The following is a 27,516-nucleotide window of genomic DNA, read 5'->3' on the forward strand; positions in this document are numbered from 1 at the left end:
CCAGGCTGTGTAAGGGATATTTGACTGAGAAGGAGAGTGATGGAGTGCTGCTTCAGATGACCTGGCTTCCACAATCACCCGACCCCAACCCAGTTTAGATGGTTTGGGATGAGTTGGACTGCAGAGTGAAAGAAAAGCAGCCAACAAGTGCTCAGCATATTTTGGAACTCCTTCAAGACTGTTGGAAAAGCATTCCAGGTGAAGCTGGGTGAGAGAATGCCAAGAGTGTGCAAAGCTGTCATCAAGGGAAAGGGTGGCTCATTTGAAGAATCTAAAATAACATATTTTGATTTGTTTAACACTTTTTTCGTTCCTACATTATTCCATGTGTTAAACCCTTTGACTGGTACTGTATCCACTCAGTGCATTCGGAAAGTATTCAGACTCCTAGACTTTTTCCACATTTTGTTACATTACAGCATTTTTCTAATATGAATTACATTGATTTTTTCCTCATCAATACACACACAATACCCTACAATGACAAAGTGAAAACAGGTTTTTACAAATGTTATTTACAAACGTATTCAGACCCTTTCCTATGAGACTGAAATTGAGCTCAGTTGCATCCTGTTTCCATTGATCATCCTTGAGATATTTCTCCAACTTGATTGGTGTCCACCTGTGGTAAATTCAATTGATTGGACATGATTTGGAAATGCACACACCTGTCTATACAAGGTCCCACAGTTGAAAGTGCATGTCAGAGCAAAAACCAAGCCATGAGGTCAAAGGAATTGTCCATAGCGCTCCGAGACAGGATCGTGTCGAGGCACAGGTCCTCAGCAAAAGGCATCCTACTTGTGAAGCATGGTGGCAGCATCATGCTGTTGTAATGTTTTTCAGCAGCAGGAACTGGGAGACTCGTCAGGATCGAGGGAAAGATGAACAGAGCAAAGTACAGAGAGATCCTTGATGAAAACCTGCTCCAGAGCACTGAGGACCTCAGACTGGGGCGAAGGATCACCTTCCAACAGGACAACGACCCTAAGCACACAGCCAAGACAACGCAGGAGTGGCTTCGGGACAAGTCTCTGACTGTCCTTGAATGGCCCAGCCAGAGCCTGGACTTCAACCCGATCTAACATCTCTGGAGAGACATGAAATTAGCTGTGCATCGACGCTCCCCATCCAACCCGACAGAGCTTAAGAGGATCTGCAGAGAATAATGTGAGAAACTCCCCCAAATACAGGCATGCCATGCTTGTAGCATCATACCCAAGAAGACTTGAGGTTGTAATCACTGCCAAAGGTGCTTCTTTTTTAAACTAGGAAAGTCAGTTAAGAACGGCCAAGGAACAGTGGGTTAACTGCCTTGTTCAGGGGCAGAACGACAGATTTGTACCTTGTCAGCTCGGCGATTCGATCTAGCAACCTTCTGGTTACTTAGTCCAACGCTCTAACCACTAGGCTGCCGCCTCCTCAATAAAGTACTGAGTAAAGGGTCGAAATACTTATGTAAATGTAATAGGTTTTTATTTGTAGTAAACTTGCACAAATTTCAGTTTTTGCTTTGTCATTATGGGGTATTATGTGTAGATTATTGAGGGAAAAACTTAAATGTCATAAAATGTGGAAAAAGTCAAGGGGTCTGAATAATTTCAGAATGCACCATACACACTATACATACTGTATACCTTCTATCATGAAGTGTCCAGTTAACAATGCTTCACTCACCATACATCAGAGTATTGAATGACAGGTCCGAGCTGTTTGTAGAGCCTTGTACTGTAGATGCCATGACCCGCACCACATACTTGCTGTTGCTGGCCATTCGCTTCACAGTGTAAGAGTAGGTGTCGGTAGAGACAACTATTGCTGAAAAAAAAACAGAAATTTGTACCATTTTATTTTATTGCAGCTGTAAATGCTTAGTTTGGACAACAACAAAAAACATATACTGTACTTACAAATACCAATACTTGCAAATACTTACTGGTATTTTCAAATAGCAATAAAGGTCCAACACATTCATAAAGAGGAATGATTGTGTAGTAATGTCTACAAGGTGTGGTTCCTTACAGTGTTCCTTGCCCCCTGTGATGAAGAAGATGGTGTAGTTGGTGATGAACCCTCGCTGTTTGTCCAGTGGAATCTCCATCCACTCCAGCTCAGCGTCGTTTTTCCCCGTCCGCCTCACTTTCACAGAGGGACCCTCCAGCGGAGCTGCATCAACCAGAACAGGTGAAAAAATATGTTATTAACATTATTCGGTGATGTCATTTACAAAATAGCCTCCAACACTCTACTCAACAAATTGGATGCAGTCTGTCACCAAAGCCCCATATACTACCCACCACTGCAACCTGTACACTCTCGTTGGCTGGCCCTCGCTTCATACTCGTTGCCAAACCCACTGGCTCCAGGTCATCTACAAGTCTTTGCTAGGTAAAGCCCCGCCTTATCTCAGTTCACTGGTCATCATAGCACCACCCACCAGCAGCACGCGCTCCAGCAGGTATATTTCACTGGTCATCCCCAAAGCCAATTCCTACTTTGGCCACCTTTCCTTCCAGTTCTCTGTTGCCAATGACTGGAATGAACTGCAAAAATCACTGAAGCTGGAGACTTGGATCTTCCTCACTAACTTCAAGCACCAGCTGTCAGAGCAGCTCACAGATCATTGCACCTGTACATAGCCCATCTGTAAATAGCCCATCCAAATTACCTCATCCCCAAACTGTATTTATTTATTTTTCTCCTTTGCACCCCAGTATCTCCACTTACATCTTCATCTTCTGAACATCTATCACCCCAGTGTTTAATTGCTATATCTTAATTACCTCACCACTATGGCCTCCCTTATCTTACCTCATTTGCACACACTGTACATAGACTTTTTTTCTATTGTGTTATTGACTGTATGTTTGTTTATTCCATGTGTAACTGTGTGGTTGTTTGTGTCGCACTGTTTTGCTTTATCTTGGCCAGGTCGCAGTTGTAAATGAGAACTTGTTCTCAACTAGCCTACCTGGTTAAATAAAGGTGAAATAAATCAAATAAATAAAAAAATATATTTCTTTACCAGCTACTGTAGCAAATATCATGAAATTAATAAACCAATGTCTGAACTTCATTGGGTGGTTTCACAGACACAGATTAAGCCTAGAACAAAAAAGCTATTTCAGTGGAGATTCTCTATTGAGTATTCTTTTAGGCAGCCTAGTGGTTAAAGCATTGGACTAGTAACTGAAAGTTTGCAAGATCGAATCCCCGAGCTGACAAGGTAAAAATCTGTTGTTCTGCCCCTGAACAAGGCCACTATAGGTATAGTTAACCCACTGTTCCTAGGCCGTCATTGAAAATAAGAATTTGTTCTTAACTGACTTGTCTAGTTAAATAAAGGTCAAATAAATAATAAAATAAAAATGAGGTCCAGGAATAGTCTTAAGCTGTGTCCGGGAAACCACCACTATAGCTATATTACACAGCAAATACTGTAGTATAGTTCAGTGGCTAGTACTATTTCTTACCTCCTTGTTCCAGAAAGGCTGCTATGGTCAATGGCTTCCCAGTCCACCCAGAGTACATGGGATACACAGATATATTGTAGCGATTGAACTTCTGAAGGTTACCTTGATTGGGAACATTAGACATAAGACAGTACAATAACGTTTGGATTTATTTGATCCCTGTGACCCGTTTACCAATATAGTCAACATTAGGGATGAGTCATCAAAACCAGCAGAAAGACAACCAAAGAGTTTATAGCCAAACTACAAGACAATACTCAGTAAAAACATAGCATGTGTGTCTCCTTACCTTTAATGGCTGCCATCCTAGTATGCCTACGTTCTCTCTGCCAGTCCATAGCGCCATCACTGACAGACACCCACTCCAGTATGTACTCCGTCACCTCGGACCTGTAGGGCTCCCCTGTGGCCGTCACATTGGGGGGCTGCCATTTCACCCACAGCCTCCCCTGCTGGGTAAACCAGCTGAGCCATTCCACCGAAGGGGGCTCTGAAATACACAGCACACACAAATACAACGTGACACCATGATATGAGCATCTTAATGCAAAACTTCAACGCTTTAAGAACACATATGCAGAACACAAGACATCAGTGAACCGTTTACATCAATATACTGTCGTCTCTCCTGACACACATTCGTATAAATATATGAACAGAGCTAAACCAAGCTAGCTAGATGGATAAGATAAATATAATATCACCGTTTCTAAACCCAGAAGCACAACATTGCAAGATTTCTGGGAATGCTTGTGAAGCAGACACGGCAGACCAGACCAGGGTTTGGGGTTTGGCAAGTCAATGGGAGGAGTAAAGAATGCATCCTTTAGTTGTACATTTTTCTTTAAATCTAAATGTAAAACCTAGATCCTGCACATTGACTCTGTACCGGTACCCCCTGTATATAGCATCGTTATTGTTATTTTACGTTACTTTTTATCATTTTTTACTTTAGATTATTTGGTAAATATTTTCTTAACTCTTTTGGGATAGGGGGCAGCATTTTCACTTTTGGATGAATAGCGTGCCCAGAGAAAACTGCCTCCTACTCTGTCCCAGATGCTAATATATGCATATTAATATTAGTATTGGATAAAAAAGACTGAAGTTTCTAAAACTGTTTGAATGATGTCTGTGAGTATAACAGGACTCATATGGCAGGCAGAAACCTGAGAAAAATCCAACCAGGAAGTGGGAAATCTGGGGTTTGCAGTTTTTCAACTCAGCCCCCACCTGTTAGAGCTAGGGCTACTTTTTTCAACATTTTGTTAAAAATTTACGCAACATTTCAACGTCCTGCTACTCATGCCAGGAATATAGTATATGCATATAATTAGTATGTGTGGATAGAAAACACTCTGAAGTTTCTAAAACTGGTTAAATGATGTATGTGACTATAACAGAACGTGTTTCGTGGTCAAAATCCCAAGGAAACCTAATCACAAAATCGACGAAGAAAAAAATCAATCCGCCAGTCTCTGTATTGTCTATTGCAAGGTATAATAGATAGCAACCGGCTTACAGTTCCTACAGCTTCCACACAATGTCGCCAGTGTTGTGAATTCTATGCAGGTAAATCCTTGGTCATATGAGTAATAGGCACATCCTGTGGTATAGTCTCCCGGAGGAAGTGATGAAAGGCGGAAACTGGAGTACGATTTCCAAACTTTCTCCTATTGAATACAGATCGCTCCGTGATCAATTTGATCGTTTATTAACGTTTACTAATACCTAAAGTTGGATAAACAGAATTAGTTTGAAGTGTATTGTCAGTTTATAGGCAACTTTTTTAATTTAAAAAAATAACGCTGCGTTTAGAAACAGTGTTTTTCCCTGGATCACAGTCTTCATAAATGGACATTTTGGTTATACAAGGACCGATTTAATCGAGAAAAAAAAGAACCAATTGTGATGTTTATGGGACATATAGGAGTGCCAACAAAGAACCTCGTCAAAGGTAATGAATGTTTTATATTTTATTTCTGCGTTTTGTGTAGCGCCAGCTACGCTAATTCTTTTGTTTACGTCCCCTTCAGGTATTTCGGGGTGTTGCATGCTATCAGATAATAGCTTCTCATGCTTTCGCCGAAAAGCATTTTTTAAAATCTGACTTGTTGGCTAGATTCACAACGAGTGTAGCTTCAATTGAGTAACCTGCATGTGTGTTTTAATGAACGTTTGAGTTTTAACGAGTGCTATTAGCATTTGGCGTAGCGCATTTGCATTTATTGTTGGCAAGGTGGGACGCTAGCGTGTCGGGTGGGCCAGAGAGGTTAAGAAGCTTTTAAGAGTTATTTAAAAAACATTTAAAAATGGTGAGCAAGCATTGTGCCTTTTCCGTTTCAATGATTATCAAATGTTTTGGTTGCATCTTGGTTCACATTGGTTGAGCACCCTCCACTTCTTACTAATTACTTTTAGCAACATTTCATTTTAAGAAAAGTGGTTTTATACAGTTCTTCCAAAGAATAATCGCATGTGGAAAATGTCAGGCCCCCTTGCAATAAACCTTTTAACACATCTGGAGTATTAGTCTGTGTGGGGGTAAAACTAAATTCTGATTGGCTGTGCCTGGCACCCAAGTGGGTGGGTCTATGCCTATCCTAACGTTGAGCTGGGTGAATGGAATATGAATGACAGTCATCCAATATGCTGTAATATACTAAACAAAAAATATAAAATGCAACAATTTTACTGAGTTACAGTTCATATAAAATTGACAGGTTTAAGCTACTCCATGATACCCATCTTGAGGTTCCTTCAACAACCTAGCCTATGAATGAAAGTTTACAACAGAAGTGCACAAATCGAGAGAAAATTGAGTAATCAAGTAACCCTTGCACACTCTTGCCTGCATCTAGCTGATCTCGGGTGTAATCATTAGTCCAACAGTTTCAAACAACTGTTTCTATTGGACAAATTTGTGTATGTTTATCCCTGTTTCGTTCCGTTTAAAAAACTTTTTCAACAGAGCTTTTGCAAAAGAGCTCAACCTATCAGAGCTCTTGCAACTTGAACTGACATGTTGCCCACCTAATCAAGGGATCAGAATTAATCTGGCACTGAAAGCATAAGCTACAGCTAGCTAGCATAGCAGTGTATAACGTGGTGAATAGTTGACTCAGAGAGAGAAAGTCAACAGTTGAACAGCTTTGAACAAATTCATTTCTTCCAAAATGAAGGAGAAGCAAGACTTACTTAGCTAGCAAATGTAGCTTGCTAGCGTAGCCTACTCAAACACCCGGCTCAAACAGAGGGATACTATGTTAGCTAGCTGGCTATGAATATCCAACACAACACTGAAACTCTTCAAAATCAATGTAAGCTTTTGGTTTTACTAATTTATTGCCACCGAGGCCCGCCAGTGTAACTGCTAAACTGCTTACTGACTGTACACCAATGTTACTGCATGATTGTCGTGGGTTAACTAACGCATTAGTTATGTTAGCTATGTTGACTATGACGTTACTTTAGCAAATATGGGGACAACAATGCAGGTTGTGTGTAGCAGTTATGATATGATTTGGCTTGGAAAGGTTTTTTCGCCTGGTCACGTTTAGCTGATGTGTTGTGCATTGAAGTCCACAAGGAAAGGGAAAAGGTTAGAGGAGGAGAACACATAGATGGGAGAATACAACGTGGCTGCTATGAAAGTGAACTGTGTTTACATGTGATCAGGGGTGTATTCATTCCGCCGATTCTGTTGTAAAACGTTTCTTAAACAGAAGCAAACGGAATGGGGATAAAATATACCTGGACTCGTCCAATAGAAACTCTTGTTTGCAACTGTTGGACTAATGATTACACCCTAGATCAGCTAGATGCAGGCAAGATTGTGCAAGGCAGTAATGTCACTGTCAGTCCATGTCAGTCCACTGTCTGTCACCTCAAATTTCTCTCTCGACCTGTTTGCACCGATGTTGTAAACTTTCATTCATAGGCTAGGTTGTAGCAACCTCATGATGGGTGTCCTGACACTCAGATTACAGTGGGTCAGCTCTACAGCGCCCTCTCTCTCCCTAAGAGCGGGAGAGGGATGGAGTTGGACAGTTTTATGATGGTCGTAAATACCTTGCAGAAACTCTGCCTTTAGGCTCTGCAGGATTGAGGGGAAAGAACCCTTTTGTTACAAGGAAATTCCTCACACCAAAACTTCAACATACACAAGTGGATAATGATGCAATATTCCTAACACAAATAATGTGGGATACGGTTGATGGAGCTCGAAACAATAATCACCTCAAATAATTTTAATTTAATTAATAAATTAAAAATTAATAATTTAATTTAATTTTAATGATTTCCTTTCACCACTATAAGTATCTCTAGGGTATCTATTCTAAACAGAGTGAAGGATAAGGCCAGCTGAACACCGTGTGGTACACCTCTGGAAGATACGTTCTAACAGACAGTCCGACACCAAGAAGCTACGACTACAAAGGACTTGGTGACCTCTGGTGGACAACCACTTCCAGTCGACTGATTCCACAAACTGAATGGGCGTTTTCAACAGAGCAAGACAAAGACATACAAGCGTAAATATGTGTTGCATTTCTAAATCCGAATGAGTGGTTGTTATTAGGGTGCTAAATATCTATATTTACACTGAGCGTATTATTCAACTGTATGTACGCTAGTTGAATTCCTTTGTCTCTTCTTCATCCCGCCCCCCCCCTTTCATTGTGTAACAAACCATCATATCGGTTTAGTCCACTAGAGACCTTTCATTGCATCGTGTTAGTAACCAACGTATAATCTCTCCTGTGTTGATGTTTATGTAATTCTGTGTGATTATTAAAGCTAGTAAATAAATAATTAAGACAATTTGTGTATCACTGATTCATCATGGAGTCTTGGACTGGTGCAGATTTAAACACATTTTTCCATGGTGTTGTTGCTCATGTAATTGTTACTTGAGCAATTTAATCATTGTAATAATTAAACATAGCGAATTGATTTGTTAAAATCATTTCACATTTAATGGTACCAACGTCACAACATATTGATGCGCCGTGCGAGGAATCTAAGATAGAACGAGGACTTCATGTTGCATTCAGCCAATATGAAACTGAAAAGCAGTTTAAATTATACACCCAGATTATGTTATACACCATGAGGGGTTTGAGCTAGATATGGAGGTTGCATTCGTGTTGTTATTCTGACATAGTCGGTGTAGGATTAGTTATGCAATTTCCAGGCTTAGTGATTCAATTTTGAGTGCGAGTACAATCCAGCCAATTATCGAAATTAAAGAGATAGCCCAATGCGCTAAATGTACTATTCCTGTCTCTCGCGTACAACGAGAGTGTAGACTCGGTCAGTATTAATTTATTGAGCAGGACATAGGGCCAGCCGATTGAAATTTGAGTAGATATACACTGCCAGTTGAAAACTTTTAGAACACCTACTCATTCAAGGGTTTTTCTTTAAAAAAAAGAAGTTTTTCTGTATTTGTAGAATAATGGTGAAAATATCAAAACTATGAAATAACATATGGAAACATGCAGTAACCAAAAGTGTTAAAAAATCAAAATATATTTTATATTTTGATATTATTCAAATAGCCACCCTTTGCTTTGATGAAAGATTTGCAGACTCTTCACATTCTCTCAACAAGCTTCAACTGGAATGCTTTTCCAACAGTCTTGAAGGAGTTCCCAAATATTCTGAGCACTTGTTGTCTGCTTTTCCTTTACTTTGTTGTCCGACTCATCCCAAACCATCTCAATTGGGTTGAGGTCAAGTGATTGTGGAGGCCAGGTCATCTGATGAATCACTCGATCACTCTCCTTCTTGGTCAAATAGCCCTTACACAGCCTGGAGGTATTTGGGGTCATTGTCCTGTTGAAAAACAAATGATAGTCCCACTAAACCCAAACCAGAAGGGATGGCGTATTGCTGCAGAATGCTGTGGTAGCCATGCTGGTTTAGTATGCCTTGAATTCTAAATAAATCACAGACAGTGTCACCAGCAAAGCACCCCCACACCAGAACACCTAATCCTCCATGCTTTAGGGTTGGAAACACACATGCAGAGACTATCCGTTCACCCAGGATCGGCACAGCACAGGATCGGTACATCCAAACATCACACCTGTGGGACAGGGACAGGATGGCAACAACAACTGCCCGAGTTACACCAGAAATGCACAATCCCTCCATCGGTGCTCAAACTGTCCGCAATAGGTTGAGAGGCGCTGGACTAAGGGCTTGTAGGCCTGTTGTAAGGCAGGTCCTCACCAGACATCACCGTCAACAACGTCGCCTATGGGCACAAACCCACCGTCGCTGGACCAGACCAGAATGGAAAAAAGGTGCTCGACCTTGTTGCGGTTTTGTCTCACCAGGGGTGATGGTTGGATTCACGTTTATCGTCGAAGGAATGAGCGTTACACCGAGGCCTGTACTCTGGAGCGGGATAGATTTAGCGGTGGAGGGTCCGTCATGGTCTGGGTGTCACAGCATCATCGGACTGAGCTTGTCGTCATTGCAGGCAATATCAACACTGTGCGTTACAGGGAAGACATCCTCCTCCCTCATGTGGTACCCTTCCTGCAGGCTCATCCTGACATGACCCTCCAGCATGACAATGTCACCACCCATACTGCTCGTTCTGTGCGTGATTTCCTGCAAGACAGGAATGTCAGTGCTCTGTCAAGGCCAGCGAAGAGCCCGGATCTCAATCCCATTGAGCACATCTGGGATCTGTTGGATTGGAGGGTGAGGGCTAGGGTCATTCCACCCAGAAATGTCAGGGAACTTGCAGGTACCTTGGTGGAAGAGTGGGGTAACACCTCACAGCAAGAACTGGCAAATTTGGTGCTTTCAGTACTATATTAATTCTCTGATCCTTTGATCAAGTGGACAACATGTCAATTCATGCTGCCAGGAGGACGTCATCTGGAAGTTGTCATAATTACTGTGTATGCCTATGGAAGATGGGTGAGAACCACGAGCCTCGTAGGTTTTGTATTGAAGTCAATGTACCCAGAGGAGGAGAGAAACTAGCTGTCCTCCAGCTACACCATGGTGCTACCTTACAGAGTGCTTTTGAGCCTACTCTAGACCATCGCAAAACAGTGCGTTTTAATCAATTATTTGGTGACGTGAATATATTTAGTATAGTTTTATCAAAAAAGGTTAACTTTTTTAATGTTTCATTATTTTCATGAAATTCACTGAGGATGGTCCTCCCCTTCCTCCTCTATGGAGCCTCCACTGATGTACTTGATAGTGAAATACACTTTTTATTAATGCTATTGAAATTGCAAAATTATTCATTATCATTTACCTGCTTATGAAACTGAGCACATTTATATATAGTCAACTTTGAATTAGAACGTAATTGAAACTGTACAGCCTATGGACTGTTTGATGTCAGTCGTCATTGCTGGAGGACATCTGCAAGTCAACTGAAGGTGAATGGGCTGTATAACATAATGGGGTTTATCGGCTTATCACAATGTGTAGCCTGATAGAGACACTTCAACCATTGATCACAGTTATTGATCCTCTAGCTTTTACGTCACAAAGAAATGGATGGTCCAGTTTTCAAAGTTAGAGTGGTATTATTCTGCTTTTGTACACACAAAGATCAGTCGGGAGATTTAATTAATCTTGTTTCTTCTCTGGATTTGCCTCCCTCCCCTAAAATTTCTAGAAAGCTGACCACTGATTGGTCCCAGAAACCGATGGGTTGAGCCAGAGCTGGCCCATATATGACTTTATAAATGTGATACTCTGGTTAAAGACGATCCAAATGCAGACTATTTTGTTTTGTATAATACCCCTCATTTTGAAGTTACAAAAAAATACTTCTGGATGGCAGATTCATACTGAATGTATGTAGCGATTGATAGAGCAGCGAAATTAAATTCAGGGTGAGTTGTCAGGCAAGGGTAAAGTAAGCAGACAGGCTGTTTTTAATTCAGATCAAGCATTTACCTTCTATACACTCATAAAAGGTGACTACACAACTTTATTTATGGAGTTTACAGTGCCTTCGGAAAGTACTCAGACCCCTTGACTTTTTCCACATTTGTTATGTTACAGCCTTATTCTAAAATTGATTAAATACAACAACAAAAAAACTCAGATAATCTACACACAATATCCTAAAATGACAAAGCAAGAACAGGTTTTTGGAAATATTCGCAAAATGTATAAACATTTTTATTTATAAATATTTACATAAGTACTCAGACCCTTTTCAATGAGACTCGAAATTGAGTTCAGGTGCATCCTGTTTCCATTGATCCTTGATGTTTCTACAACTTGATTGTAGTCCACCTGTGGTAAATTCAGCAAAACCCAAGCCATGAGGTTGAAGGAATTTCCCATAGAGCTCTAAGACAGGATTGTGTCGAGGCACAAATCTGGGGAAGGGTACCAAATAAAATCTGCAGCATTGAAGGTCCCCAAGAACACAGCGGCCTACATCATTCTTAAAATGGAAGAAGTATGGAACCACCAAGAATCTTCATAGAGCTGGCCTCCCAGCAAAACTGAGCAATCATGGGAGATGGGCCTTGGTCAGGGAGGTGACCAAGAACCCGAAGGTCACTCTGACAGAGCTCCAGAGTTCCTCTGTGGAGATGTGAGAGCCTTCCAGAAGGACAACCATCATTGCAGCATTCCACAAATCAGGCCAATATGGTAGAGTGGCCAGACGGAAGCCACTCCTCTGTAAAAGGTACATGACAGCCCACATGGAGTTTGTCAAAAGGCACCTAAAGACTCTCAGACCATGAGAAACCAGATTCTCTGGTCTGATGAAACCAAGATTGACTCTTTGGCCTGAATGCCAAGCATCATGTTTGGAGGAAACCTGGCACCATCCCTATGGTGAAGCATGGTGGTGGCAGTATCATTCTGTGAAAATGTTTTTCAGCGGCAGGAACTGGGAGACTAGTCAGGATCTAGGGAATGATGAGCGGAGCAAAGTACAGAGAGATCCTTGATGAAAAACTGGTCCAGAGTGCTCAGGACCTCAGACAGTAATCACAGCCAAAATTGCTTCAGCAAAGTACTGAGTAAAGGGTCTGAATACTTATGTAAATGTGATAGTTTTATTTTATAAATTTGCTTAGTCATTAGGAGGAAGTGTGTAGTTTGATGAGGGAAAAAAAATCAATATAATCAATTTTAGAATACTTTCCGAATGCACTGTTGGGGGTGGTTGCCTTTGGCTACAGCCCTGTGTGTGTGCCTTGACGGTAGGGAAGGAAGTGAGTTATTATATCAAATAGCAATTACAGCCATTGTAAAGTACAGTTCATCAGAACAGTCTATAAATTATTCACATGATAAAACAATCTTGGAGAATTAAAGCAAAAAGGGCGACATGTTCTCCACATATAATATGCACCAAACTCGTAACTCCCAATATTTTGTTGTTGTAAAACAGCAATTGTTTAGTGAGGTGTGAATATCTAACCCAGAATGCAGTCGTTATGAACTTTTGTGATGCTGTGTCCATCAATGTTGAAATAACTTTCTCTCTTCCTGAAAAATTGCCTTTTTGGAGATATTTCCATCAGAGAGCGACGATATACACTGAACAAACACAAACGAAACATGTAAAGTGTTGAGCCCATGTTTCATGAGCTGAAATAAAAGATCCCAGAAATGTTCCATATAAACGAAAAGCTTACAGAGATACCGTGACGAGATCCTGAGGCACATTGTCGTGCCATTCATCCGCCACCATCACCTCATGTTTCAGCATTAAATCTAGAATCGGCTTCCTATTTCGCAACAAACCATCTTTCACTCATGCTGCAAAACATACCCTCGGAAACTTGACTTCGGTGATGTCCTTTACAAAATAGCCTCCAACACTCTGCTCAGCAAATTGGATGTAGTCTATCACAGTGCCATCCGTTTTGTCACCAAAGCCCCATATACTACCCACCACTGCGACCTGTATGCTCTCGTTGGCTGGCCCTCGCTTCATATTCGTCCCAAAACCCACTGGATCCAGGTGATCTATAAGTCTTTGCTAGGTAAAGCCCCGCCTTATCTCAGCTTACTGGTAACCATAGCAACACCCACCCGTAGCACGCACTCCAGCAGGTATGTTTCACTGGTCACCCCCAAAGCAAATTCCTCATTTGGCTGCCTTTCCTTCCAGTTCTCTGCTGCCACTTACTGGAACGAATTGCAAAAATCACTGAAGCTGGAGACTTAGATCTCCCTCGCTAACTTTAAGCATCAGCTGTCAGAGCAGCTTACCGATCACTGCACCTGTACATAGCCCATCTGTAAATAACCCACCCAACTACCTCATCCCCATACTGTTATTTTTTTTTTTGCTCCTTTGCACCCCAGTATCTCTACTTGTACATTCATCTTCTGCACATCTATCACTCCAGTGTTTAATTGCTAAATTAGAATTATTTCGCAACTATGGCCTATATATTTCCTTAACTCCCGAATCTTACTACATTTGCACACACTGTATGTAGACGTTTCTATTGTGTTATTGACTGTAATGTTTGTTTATCCCATGTGTAACCCTGTGTTGTTTGTGCCGCACTGCTTTGCTCTATCTTGGCCAGGTCGCAGTTGTAAATGAGAACTTGTTCTCAACTGGCCTACCTGGTTAAATAAAGGTGAAATAAAAATAAATTACGCAAGGCCCGAATGTCGCAAGGATCTATACACAATTCCTGGAAGCTAAAAATGTCCCAATTCTTCCACTTTCTGCATACTCAACAGACATGTCACCAATTGAGCATGTTTGGGATGCTCTGGATTGATGTGTACGACAGCGTGTTCCAGTTCCCCCCAATATCCAGCAACATTGCATAGCAATAAGACAACATTCCACAGTCCACAATCAACAGCCTGATCAAATCTGTGCGAAGGAGATGTATTGCGCTGCATGAGGCAAATGGTGGTCACACCAGATACTGAATGTTTTTTGATCCATGCCCATACCAACAGATGCATATCTGTATTCCCAGTCATGTGAAATACATAGATTAGGGCCTAATGCATTTATTTCAATTGACTGATGAACTGTAACTATAATCTTTGACATTGTTGCATTTATATTTTTGTTCAGTATATCTTACTTCATTGGTAAGATTGAGAAGGAAGTATGGGTGTAACACCATAGTGTATAGCTGACAAGGTCAACATACCTTGTGTCAATTTTGGGATGACCAAAGACGCTTGGGGAGACTCGCCAACAGAATTCCAGGCCTTCAATTCAATGAGGCTTCTTCTCTTGTCAGACCAGGGAATCTGGTAAAGGGGGATAATTTTCCTCTCTTGCGACCTTGAATCCAGGTCAGAGTCATTGACCGCCACCGTCTCCCAGTTTCCATCTTGGATCTTGATGCTGTAGCCCCGTATCCTTCCATTGGACTCCACTGGATCCTGTAGCAGGGAAAAGAAGAAGGCAACAACCAATCACCTGTTATTATTCAAGCCATAGATGGAGCTGATAATACATCAGTAGTATAGAGTACCACAGTGTGAGTCATACAGTAATACCTATAAAACTTAGCGGTCACACACGGAAATGGTTCCAATAATTTTTTCACCATACACTTGAAAATGTGGGATTTTATAACCTTTTCAAATAAGGTATTTCATATAGGGTTACCCTAGCGTGACGTATTGAGAACCATGTAAATCTCTCTCAGACATGGTAACTTTAATAAATATATTCACCTGTATATGGCCTAAAAAAATGCAATTTTTGATTTGATTTCTTTCAATAAATTGTTGAACATAATGTACTTAATGGGCATATCAAAGTTCCAGAGTGGGATCTCTGCTAGTTTTACAAATATTATTCAATATTCATGTTTATTTTTTATATTCATAAATTAAATGTACAAAAAAAAGTTGAAACCAAAATACTACTCATATTGCAGAACAAGCGACAAAGCTACATATGACACCAATGTTTGCTTTGCAGCACCTACAGATGAAACACAATGGAGTCTTAAAAGAGTGCTGTGTAAGGCCAAAATGTCATATTTTATGCCAATTTGTAGATACAAAAATATAAAAACGCAACATGTAAAGTGTTGGTCCCATGTTCATTGAGCTGAAAAAAAGTTAATTTCTCTCAGATTTTGTGCACAAAAGCAAGTGAGCATATCTCCTTTATCGAGACAATCTATCCACCTGACAAGTGTGGCATATCAATAAGCTGATTAAACAGCATGATTATTACACTGGTGCACCTTGTGCTGGGGACAATACAAAGGCCAATCTAAAATCTGCAATTGTATCACAACACAATGCCACAGATGTCTCAAGTTGAGAGAGAATGCAATTGGCATGATGACTGCAAGAATGTCCACAAGAGCAGTTGCAAGATAATTTAATGTTCATTTCTCTACCATGAGCCACCTCCAAAGTCGTTTTAGAGAAACTTACAACTGCAGACCACGTGTATGGCAATGTGTGGGCAAGCGGTTTGCTGATGTCAACGTTGTGAACAGAGAGCCACCCCATCGTGGCGGTGGGGTTATCGTATGGGCAGGCATAAGCTACGGACAAACACAATGGCATTGTATTGATAGCAATTTGAATGCACAGAGATACCGTGATGAGATACTGAGGCCCATTGTCAAGCCATTCATCCGCCGCCTTCATCTCATGTTTCAGCATGATAATGCAAGGCCCATGTCCCAAAGATCTGTACATGACTCCTGGTAGCTGAAAATGTCCCATTTCTTCCATGGCCTGCATACTCACCAGACGTGTACAACAGCATGTTCCAGTTCCAACCAATCTCCAGAAACTTCGCAAAGCCTTTGAAGAGGAGTGGGACAACATTCCACAATCAACAGCCTGATCAACTCTATACGAAGGAGAAGTGCCGCGCTGCATGAGGCAAATGGTGGTCAAACCAAATGCTGACTGGTTTCCTGATCCACAAATGGTACTTTTGTTTTTAATGGTATCTGTGACCAACAGATACATGTCTTTATTTCCAGTCATGTGAATCCATATAGTCGGGCTTTTTGTTCAGTATACGTCAACAATCCTTCCTCCAAAAGGACACTTCTTCAATGGATTACATTTTGTGAAAACCAGTCCTTTAATGTCTGGGTTTTGTGAGGAATCACTCGTTTGTAACTCACCCACCACAAATCACAATTTGCTGTTTACATTGCGTCATTTGTGCTGGTCCAATTTGTATAATGGAAAAGCAAAAAAAATCTGTGCGCTCTCACAATGTAATTATGGTTTCTTTTCAATGTCCCAGTTAGTTTTGTGGCATTGATTAATAAATAATTGAATCTTTACTTCAAGTCAGGTGGTATGTATAAAAGGCATATGACAGAGCTGCTGTAACTGAGTCAGGTTTGTAGGCCTCCTTGCTCGCACATGCCTTTTCAGTTCTGCCCACACATTTTCTATAGGATTGAGGTCAGGGCTTTGTGATGGACACTCCAATACCTTGACTTTGTTGTCCTTAAGCCATTTTGCCACTTTCTCATGATGTCAAGCAAAGAGGCACTGAGTTTGAAGGTAGGCCTTGAAATACATCCACAGGTACACCTCAAATTGACTCAAATGATGTCAATTAGCAGAAGCTTCTAAAGCCATGACATAATTTTCTGGAATTTTCCAAGCTGTTTAAATGCAGTCAACTTAGTGTATGTAAACTTCTGACCCACTGGAATTGTGATACAGTGAATTATAAGTGAAATAATTGGTCTATAAACAATTGTGCATGACAAGTCCATTTTTCCCACAAAGTAGATGTCCTAACTGACTTGCCAAAACTATAGTTTGTTAACAAGAAATTTGTGGAGTGGTTAAAAACGAGTTTTAAAAGACTCCAACCTAAGGGTATGTAAACTTCCGACTTCAACTGTATGTCTATTAATGTATTATGTCATGCTTCATGTGGACCCCAGGAAGAGCAGCTACTAATGGGGATCCTAAAAAAAGACCAAATACCAAAATATAAATACATGTTACTGTGGAAACAATATCAACTACTGCTAGTTTAAAATCAGCTCAGCTGTCCTACAACACAATTCTAAAACTGGCTCGTTTTGTCTCGTCTGTCCTTATGTGCGCTGTTTATCTTTCCCAGGAGACAAAATCCCGGAACTAATACGCCTACAGGTGTGGGCTACATGTGGACAAACGTCGCCCACCGTGAGAGTAAATACATCACCTAAAACAATAATTGGACATGTTCATGTTACAAATACAAAACATTTTCTGCTGTAAATATATTGTGCTTAAAGACTATGTCTACACTTTACCTAACTAATCAAAATCAGTTGTGTCTGGAGTACAACTTCAGCTGTCTGACCAGAATGGCATTTCTGTGGTATTACTTGCCCAAATCTAAGGATGTGGCTGTCTAACTCTGGATGAGGTTATGTCTTCTACTCTCCAGTGGGGGAGTCCCTTCCATCTATATAATGCATTGCAGGTTAAGGACATGTGCAGTCAGGTGACAGCAAATGTGGAGTGCATGACACTCCATCCTGGGTATGACAGTATGCCTCATGGGTCCAGCTAAAGTTCAATAACTACAGATGTGAGATCCAGGAGGTTGGCCCTACTCATACAGAGTTGCCTACAGAGTAATATAAGAATGCAATTGCTGAACTTAAATAGATATTCTAAACACAGTGTTTTGATAAGTTCCATGTTTAACAGTTCCACAGAATAAACCATCTTTCACACAACTGTTTAAATTATTTTCTGGCAATATAACAATGTGCAAATATTACACTTGTCTTTCATCCAATTGTCATTCATCGCCAATACAGATACTGTACCCATCAGCATTTCGTCTGGTGGGGCAGGGGCTACCTTGCCAAACATGTCAGTCGTCAAACCTTCCTATATGGTGTACGGGACACCATGTAGCCTAAGAAAGGAGTTCCCTGATATGTTTGAAGAATACACTGGTCCATTGATAGTACCATTCGATTCAATAAATATTATAAGACAATTTTAAAAAAGTTACATTTTATTGCTGAGGGTAAGGTGTCTCCATTTCAGACATCAGCATCAAGCCCACCGGACTCCATCACATCATTTACATTTACATTTAAGTCATTTAGCAGACGCTCTTATCCAGAGCGACTTACAAATTGGTGAATTCACCTTCTGACATCAGTGGAACAGCCACTTTACAGTAGTGCATCTAAATCATTAAGGGGGGGTGAGAAGGATTACTCATCCTATCCTAGGTATTCCTTGAAGAGGTGGGGTTTCAGGTGTCTCCGGAAGGTGGTGATTGACTCCGCTGTCCTGGCGTCGTGAGGGAGTTTGTTCCACCATTGGGGGGCCAGAGCAGCGAACAGTTTTGACTGGGCTGAGCGGGAACTGTACTTCCTCAATGGTAGGGAGGCGAGCAGGCCAGAGGTGGATGAACGCAGTGCCCTTGCTTGGGTGTAGGGCCTGATCAGAGCCTGGAGATACTGCGGTGCCGTTCCCCTCACAGCTCCGTAGGCAAGCACCATGGTCTTGTAGCGGATGCGAGCTTCAACTGGAAGCCAGTGGAGAGAGCGGAGGAGCGGGGTGACGTGAGAGAACTTGGGAAGGTTGAACACCAGACGGGCTGCGGCGTTCTGGATGAGTTGTAGGGGTTTAATGGCACAGGCAGGGAGCCCAGCCAACAGCGAGTTGCAGTAATCCAGACGGGAGATGACAAGTGCCTGGATTAGGACCTGCGCCGCTTCCTGTGTGAGGCAGGGTCGTACTCTGCGGATGTTGTAGAGCATGAACCTACAGGAACGGGCCACCGCCATGATGTTGGTTGAGAACGACAGGGTGTTGTCCAGGATCACGCCAAGGTTCTTAGCGCTCTGGGAGGAGGACACAATGGAGTTGTCAACCGTGATGGCGAGATCATGGAACGGGCAGTCCTTCCCCGGGAGGAAGAGCAGCTCCGTCTTGCCGAGGTTCAGCTTGAGGTGGTGATCCGTCATCCACACTGATATGTCTGCCAGACATGCAGAGATGCGATTCGCCACCTGGTCATCAGAAGGGGGAAAGGAGAAGATTAATTGTGTGTCGTCTGCATAGCAATGATAGGAGAGACCATGTGAGGTTATGACAGAGCCAAGTGACTTGGTGTATAGCGAGAATAGGAGAGGGCCTAGAACAGAGCCCTGGGGGACACCAGTGGTGAGAGCGCGTGGCGAGGAGACAGATTCTCGCCACGCCACCTGGTAGGAGCGACCTGTCAGGTAGGACGCAATCCAAGCGTGGGCCGCGCCGGAGATGCCCAACTCGGAGAGGGTGGAGAGGAGGATCTGATGGTTCACAGTATCGAAGGCAGCCGATAGGTCTAGAAGGATGAGAGCAGAGGAGAGAGAGTTAGCTTTAGCAGTGCGGAGCGCCTCCGTGATGCAGAGAAGAGCAGTCTCAGTTGAATGACTAGTCTTGAAACCTGACTGATTTGGATCAAGAAGGTCATTCTGAGAGAGATAGCGGGAGAGCTGGCCAAGGACGGCACGTTCAAGAGTTTTGGAGAGAAAAGAAAGAAGGGATACTGGTCTGTAGTTGTTGACATCGGAGGGATCGAGTGTAGGTTTTTCAGAAGGGGTGCAACTCTCGCTCTCTTGAAGACGGAAGGGACGTAGCCAGCGGTCAGGGATGAGTTGATGAGCGAGGTGAGGTAAGGGAGAAGGTCCCCGGAAATGGTCTGGAGAAGAGAGGAGGGGATAGGGTCGAGCGGGCAGGTTGTTGGGCGGCCGGCCGTCACAAGAAGCGAGATTTCATCTGGAGAGAGAGGGGAGAAAGAGGTCAGAGCACAGGGTAGGGCAGTGTGAGCAGAACCAGCGGTGTCGTTTGACTTAGCAAACGAGGATCGGATGTCGTCGACCTTCTTTTCAAAATGGTTGACGAAGTCATCTGCAGAGAGGGAGGAGGGGGGAGGGGGAGGAGGATTCAGGAGGGAGGAGAAGGTGGCAAAGAGCTTCCTAGGGTTAGAGGCAGATGCTTGGAATTTAGAGTGGTAGAAAGTGGCTTTAGCAGCAGAGACAGAGGAGGAAAATGTAGAGAGGAGGGAGTGAAAGGATGCCAGGTCCGCAGGGAGGCGAGTTTTCCTCCATTTCCGCTCGGCTGCCCGGAGCTCTGTTCTGTGAGCTCGCAATGAGTCATTGAGCCACGGAGCGGGAGGGGAGGACCGAGCCGGCCTGGAGGATAGGGGACATAGAGAGTCAAAGGATGCAGAAAGGGAAGTGAGGAGGGTTGAGGAGGCAGAGTCAGGAGAAAGGTTGGAGAAGGTATGAGCAGAGGGAAGAGATGATAGGATGGAAGAGGAAAGAGTAGCGGGGGAGAGAGAGCGAAGGTTGGGACGGCGCGATACCATCCGAGTAGGGGCAGTGTGGGAAGTGTTGGATGAGAGCGAGAGGGAAAAGGATACAAGGTAGTGGTCGGAGACTTGGAGGGGAGTTGCAGTGAGGTTAGTGGAAGAACAGCATCTAGTAAAGATGAGGTCGAGCGTATTGCCTGCCTTGTGAGTAGGGGGAAGGTGAGAGGGTGAGGTCAAAAGAGGAGAGGAGTGGAAAGAAGGAGGCAGAGAGGAATGAGTCAAAGGTAGACGTGGGGAGGTTAAAGTCGCCCAGGACTGTGAGAGGTGAGCCGTCCTCAGGAAAGGAGCTTATCAAGGCATCAAGCTCATTGATGAACTCTCCGAGGGAACCTGGAGGGCGATAAATGATAAGGATGTTAAGCTTGAAAGGGCTGGTAACTGTGACAGCATGGAATTCAAAGGAGGCGATAGATAGATGGGTAAGGGGAGAGAGAGAGAATGACCACTTGGGAGAGATGAGGATCCCGGTGCCACCACCCCGCTGACCAGAAGCTCTCGGGGTGTGCGAGAACACGTGGGCGGACGAAGAGAGAGCAGTAGGAGTAGCAGTGTTATCTGTGGTGATCCATGTTTCCGTCAGTGCCAGGAAGTCGAGGGACTGGAGGGAGGCATAGGCTGAGATGAACTCTGCCTTGTTGGCCGCAGATCGGCAGTTCCAGAGGCTACCGGAGACCAGGAACTCCACGTGGGTCGTGCGCGCTGGGACCACCAGATTAGGGTGGCCGCGGCCTGCGGTGTGGAGCGTTTGTATGGTCTGTGCAGAGAGGAGAGAACAGGGATAGATAGACACATAGTTAACAGGGTACAGAAGAGGCTACGCTAATGCAAAGGAGATTGGAATGACAAGTGGACTACACGTCTCGAATGTTCAGAAAGTTAAGCTTACGTAGCAAGAATCTTATTGACTAAAATGATTGAAATGATACAGTACTGCTGGAGTAGGCTAGCTGGTAGTGGCTGCGATGTTGACACTACACTAATCAAGTCGTTCCGTCGAGTGTAATAGTTTCTACAGTGCTGCTATTCGGGGGCTAGCTGGCTAGCTAGCAGGTTAATTGCGTTACGTTACTTTAAAAGAACGACAATAGCTGGCTAGCTAACCTAGAAAATCGCTCTAGGCTACACGATTGTCTTAGATACAAAGACGGCTATGTAGCTAGCTAGCTACGATCAAACAAAACAAACCGTTGTACTGTAATAGTTACTACGATGCTGCTATTCGGGGGCTAGCTGGCTAGCTACGTTACAAGAACGACAATAGCTGGCCAGCTAACCTAGAAAATCGCTCTAGGCTACACAATTGTCTTAGATACAAAGACGGCTATGTAGCTAGCTAGCTACGATCAAACAAAACAAACCGTTGTACTGTAATAGTTACTACAGTGCTGCTATTCGGGGGCTAGCTGGCTAGCTACGTTAGAAGAACGACAATAGCTGGCCAGCTAACCTAGAAAATCGCTCTAGACTACACAATTGTCTTAGAAACAAAGACGGCTATGTAGCTGGCTAGCTACGATCAAACAAATCAAACCGTTGTACTGTAATGAAGTGAAATGAAAATGTGATACTACCTGTGGAGCGACGCGGAATGTTGGGTAGGTGGGACATCTTGCAAGTCTTGCTCCATACAGGTTTCTTTGAACACACATACAGTCACTGTTCTATTTCTAATGGTAGTTAGATAGTATCTGTTTATGTCAGATATCACCTATGTTGAAGTTACAAGGCCAGCCTAAACATACCAAATTCTGTTCTCCCCATTGACAACCGTTGGTGAGAAGGCAAGAAATTAAGCAGCGTAGATCAGCTCCTGGCCCCTCAAAGATACTGGTCACACACACACACGGTTATGATAAGCCTGGTGGAACCAACCTGAACGCTGAGTTTACGGTCCTATTTCACATCTAAAAAGTAGGAAATAAGCAACAAATGTCAGTTTACATGAATTATGTTTCACAGTTGAGTCATCAAAGTAATGAAGTGGGTTACCTTCTGTATTTGTACAAATGAGGAGCCTGTGAAAGCGGTTGTCGCTGACAGGAGAAGGTTGCTGGCCGAATACTTGCAACATGTGGAGGACTGTTCCATTCATAGGAACGCACACAGTGAGAGTGAGGTCTACACCCAACTGATAGTGAAATTTTTTTTTATTGCAACCATTTCCGTGTTTGACCACTAGGTTTTATGGGTATTATGGGTATTTTGAAGACATCACTATGGCACTCTATTTTCAGTATGGCCTTCATTACCTTACACATCACTTGCACTCTCCGCTCACTTTTGACTTGGCTGGGAATGACGACTCTCCATAGGTCTGGCTTACTCGTAGGCTCTGGGCAAAGAACAGAGCCAAAATCGATATGACAAACTGAGCCGTCCATAGACTAGCTACCTGGATCACAATCACTCATACACTGACTTCACATATGAGTTCTACAGCTTAACATGCTAAATGAAACACAATAGAATGCTATATGCTTGTTGTCATGGCTACTCACTGTCCTCTGGGGTCCTGGCGGTAGAGTTAGCGCTCCAGTCACTCCAATAGCCATAGCCCCTATGATGAATGCATCGCACCTGCACTACATATTCCGTGTCCGGCTTGAGGTACTGAAGACGGAAAGACTCCTTGTAGCTTTCAGTGTCATTTGGGGGTACCTAAAAGAGAGTCAATTAAATGGATATAATGACAAATGGAGTCGAGAGGGCTGTCAATGTGCCATATTACAGTGAATTTGCAACACCAACAATACAAGTAGAATGTTTGATTCACTGTTGATAACACCTATCAGAATAAGGATAGGATAGATGCCTTTTAACATTAAAGAGAGATTTCACTCCAACATTTGCCAGATGTTTACACACCTTATAACAAGTCCAACGCCAAGCCCATGCCATACACACCCAATGCCATCGGTTGTGTAGATCATACCATATCCCTTTACCAGGAAATTATATGATGCTTATCCTATCATTTTGGGATTGAGGTTACAACAAATGGCACGGGACATATCAACATTAGTCTACTTCTGAGGTCTAAAGAATATCCTTTTACCATGTATTGTGATTGTGGCTATTTACCTCAGTCCAGTCTCCAGAGCCCACAGTACAGAACCTGATGTTGTATTTCAGCGTTACATAGGTTACATGGATCGGGTGCTTCCAACTCACTAAGAGAGTCCTGGAAAAGTTATTCTCGGAAAGAATATTGACATCTGATGGGGGATTCGTTTTCACTGCAAAACAGGACAAACCATTCAACTATATGGGGGGGTGATAATCATTGTAATAACCTCAAGGGCAATCAGAAAATACATTGCACTCCACCTACCCAAATCAGCAGCATATATATCCAGAATGTCAGATCGATCCTTCCCCAACTTGTTTTCAACTTCTACCCACATAGCAAGTTGCATGAAGCTTGGAAAGGTGCCGAAGTCGATGTATCCACTGCTTCTGTGAGCTTTGCTGCTCTTATTTGAGACACTGAATAAACACAACAATGATCTACATTGTTAATTGATCAGAAATCAGTAATTAACAAATCACATACACTATCTAAGAACCTTGATATTTAGGGGTTCTCAGAACTGAAGCCAGGTTTTCCATTCACCGATTTCAAAAATAATGTTGGTATTCACCATGTATCTAACCTTATGTATGACACTCACATTAGACTGCCAAACAAGGTATAAGTGGTTTTCAGAATCTCGTCTCTTGTCCCAGGCTGCCATGTGCACGTGACGTTGGAGGAAATCGTTCGGCCAGACTGGACAGCCATGCAGGACAGGTTCACAGGCTTCTCAGGGGGATCTGACCAATAAACCAAACAGCTGCCATTATTTCATGTCAGAGAAACATACCAACGGCTATGTACCTACTGCACTGAGCAGGATGGGGTCAAAACTCATTTCGATTCAGGAAGTCAATTGAAATTCACTTCCTCAATTGAAAACTGAATTGAACCCGAACCTGACACTGAGAAAGCTTTAGGGTCATTCAGTGTGAACATGAAAGACCGGAAAATTGTTAAAAGACTCCAGCCACAGACTGTTCTCTCTGCTTCCACATGGCAAATGGTACCTGAACATCAAATCAAATGTATTTATAAAGCCCTTTTTTACATCAGCAGATGTCAAAGTGCAGAAACTGAGCCTAAAACCACAAACAGCAAGCAATGCAGATGTAAGGGCACAGTGGCTTGGAAAAACTCCATTGAAAGGCAGGAACCTAGGAAGAAACCGGGCCAGTCCTCTTCTGGCTGTGCCGGGTGGAGATTATAAGAGTGCATGGCCATTAAGTACAGATTGTTCTTCAAGATGTTCAAATGTTCATAGATAACCAGCAGGGTCAAATAATAATCACAGTGGTTGTAGAGGGTGCAATAGGTAGCTAACAAAATTGTCAGCTGGTGAACTTTCTAAGTGCTTGAAAATGTTCCCACATTGACTTCCCTTCATGTCTTAAAGTAATGGACTGTCATTTCTCTTTGAATATTTGAGCTGTTCTGGCCATAATATGGTATTTCACCAAATAGGGCTATCTTCTGTATACCACCCCTACCTTGTCACAACACAACTGATATGCTCAAACGCATTAAGAAGGAACGAAATTCCACAAATGAACCTAACAAGGTACACAAGTTAATTGAAATGCATTCCAGGTGACTACCTCACGAAGCCGGTTGAGAGAATGACAAGACTGTGCAAAGATGTCAAGGCAAAGGGTGGCAACTTTGAAGAATCTCAAATCTAAAATATATTGTTACTGAACACTTTTTTAGTGACTACATGATTCCATGTGTGTTATTTCATGGTTTTGAAGTCTTCACTATTATTCTACAATGTAGAAAATAGTAAAAATGAAGAAAAACCCTTGAATGAGTAGGTGTTTCCCAACTTTTGACTGGTAATGTGTGCACACACACACGTATGTGGACACCTGCTCGTCGAACATCTCATTCCAAAATCATGGGCATTAATATGGAGTTGGCCCCCCCTTTGCTGCTATAAGAGCTTCCACTCTTCTGTGAAGGCTTTTCACTAAATGTTGGAACATTGCTGCAGGGACTTGCTTCCATTCAGCCACGAGCATTAGTGAGGTCGTGCTCTGATGATGGGCGATTAGGCCCTGCTTGTAGTTGGCCATTCAATTCAGCTGAAATAGTTGAATCGACTCAGTTTAATGTCCACATACTTTTGTAGTGTATGTTTTTTATTATTTTTGTTGCCTAAAATCACTTACATTTTTGAGAAATAGGTACAATTTCTATACGTTCCTATAACTCTCATTCCCTTGGAATGAGCCTATCAAAAACAAAACTCAAATAAATTGTGAGCCAGGGCTACACACTGGCTAAACACAACTTAGAATGCCCACCCTTGAAAGACAAATCAGCAAGCAAGTTGTCCTTAGCACGGCCATGTCTGATTTCATGGGGAAACTCCCACAATACGAGACTCCAGCAAAAGTTCAGTCTTTTGCAGGAAAATGAGAGGGTTATGATCGAAGTGCTGAATTTCCAGTTCCAAAGTGAGCGTCTCTTCTTCGATAGTCCAGTTGTTGATATGTGTCCAATTTCTATTAAAAGCATTCCACAGGGTGCTCAACAGTGTTATTGTCTTTGAGTAGGAGGGTAACCCAAACGGAACATAAAAAGGTAGGAAAACAAACCGTCAGGAGTGGCGAAAGCAGACAACTCTTTGGCGCGCTCAGTTAGAGGGATCAGCCAATTTCCCTTCAGCAGATAGCAAGTTCTAACATACTTAGCAGCGCCAACACAGTCAATACAATTGTCGACCCTGGCCAAAGGGTACGAGTCCGATGGCATTAGATTTGTGAAAAGCAGAGCAGAACAAAACTGTAGAGACACCTTAGGTACTAATATACAGGGCGAACTCCACGGGCTGTTGCCATGTTTTGTAATGTCGTTCTCAAACATTAACTCTGCCTCACTGCAGACTTTCTCTCTTTTCAGGGTTCGCTCGGGGTTCACTCGATAGGCATGTTCTTTGATTGGGGCAGAGTCCCCAATGTCAACGTCATGCTCTTTGTTTGAATTGGCTCATCTGAGAATAAACCCTGATATTCTAAAAGTACTGCAACAATGTTGCCTTTTTCCTCTGGAGACAAGTCTTCTAGAATCACTGAGTTACTTAAGGCACAGGGTGTATTGGGCTTTCCTCATGCTATTGAGGAAGACTATATATAGTCAAGGGTGACAGCAGTAGCTATAGGAAGAACATCACTGCCGGTTTCCATCGACTTCTCTGCCCGATCGTAGCGGGTGAAGTATGGTTTCAACATGTTGACATGACAGCCAGGATTTTTTTCCTGCGCTCCGGTGTGGTGATTAACTCCAGATAGTAAAAACAAATTACAATGGGGTAAAGGCTTGAAACGTTAAAACCCAGAAAGGGCAACAAAACCAGGACTTGGTCACCCAACTCAAATGCAGTTTCAGGTCTTTCAATCAAACCAAACTTTAATTTGTGCCTTCTCCAGACTCTCACTGGTGTGGTGCAATCTGTATCAAAAAGCGCTAACGAGCTCAAACAGATTTGTTTTTGTGTTTAAGGTGTTGCCCTTCAACAACCTCGCTCTCAGTAAGCTCAAAAGGACCTCTGACATGATGTCCAAACACGAGCTCAAAAGGACTAAAACTTGCTTCAAACAGCAGAAGAGGGAACCCTTCATCTCAGTCTCTCAAACTCAAAGCTG

The 27,516-nt window shown here is 42.7% G+C and overlaps 1 protein-coding gene across 1 annotated transcript in view; it reads right to left on the bottom strand.

Annotated features, from left to right (window-relative positions):
- Positions 1 to 27,516, bottom strand: part of LOC135544748 (interleukin-6 receptor subunit beta-like) — a 55,024-nt gene that overhangs the window by 16,919 nt on the left and 10,589 nt on the right. Inside the window, exons 4-13 of the mRNA XM_064972611.1 lie at positions 24,468 to 24,609; positions 24,128 to 24,282; positions 23,878 to 24,032; positions 23,295 to 23,454; positions 23,046 to 23,128; positions 14,621 to 14,858; positions 3,763 to 3,963; positions 3,474 to 3,575; positions 2,023 to 2,166; positions 1,678 to 1,818 (exon numbers count right to left, since the gene is read on the bottom strand). Coding sequence (XP_064828683.1) covers positions 1,678 to 1,818; positions 2,023 to 2,166; positions 3,474 to 3,575; positions 3,763 to 3,963; positions 14,621 to 14,858; positions 23,046 to 23,128; positions 23,295 to 23,454; positions 23,878 to 24,032; positions 24,128 to 24,282; positions 24,468 to 24,609 — 1,521 coding nt within the window. The remainder of the gene's footprint in view (positions 1 to 1,677; positions 1,819 to 2,022; positions 2,167 to 3,473; positions 3,576 to 3,762; positions 3,964 to 14,620; positions 14,859 to 23,045; positions 23,129 to 23,294; positions 23,455 to 23,877; positions 24,033 to 24,127; positions 24,283 to 24,467; positions 24,610 to 27,516) is intronic.

The sequence above is a fragment of the Oncorhynchus masou genome, chromosome 8 (genome assembly GCF_036934945.1).
Source record: "Oncorhynchus masou masou isolate Uvic2021 chromosome 8, UVic_Omas_1.1, whole genome shotgun sequence".
NCBI classification, from domain to species: Eukaryota; Metazoa; Chordata; class Actinopteri; order Salmoniformes; family Salmonidae; genus Oncorhynchus; species Oncorhynchus masou.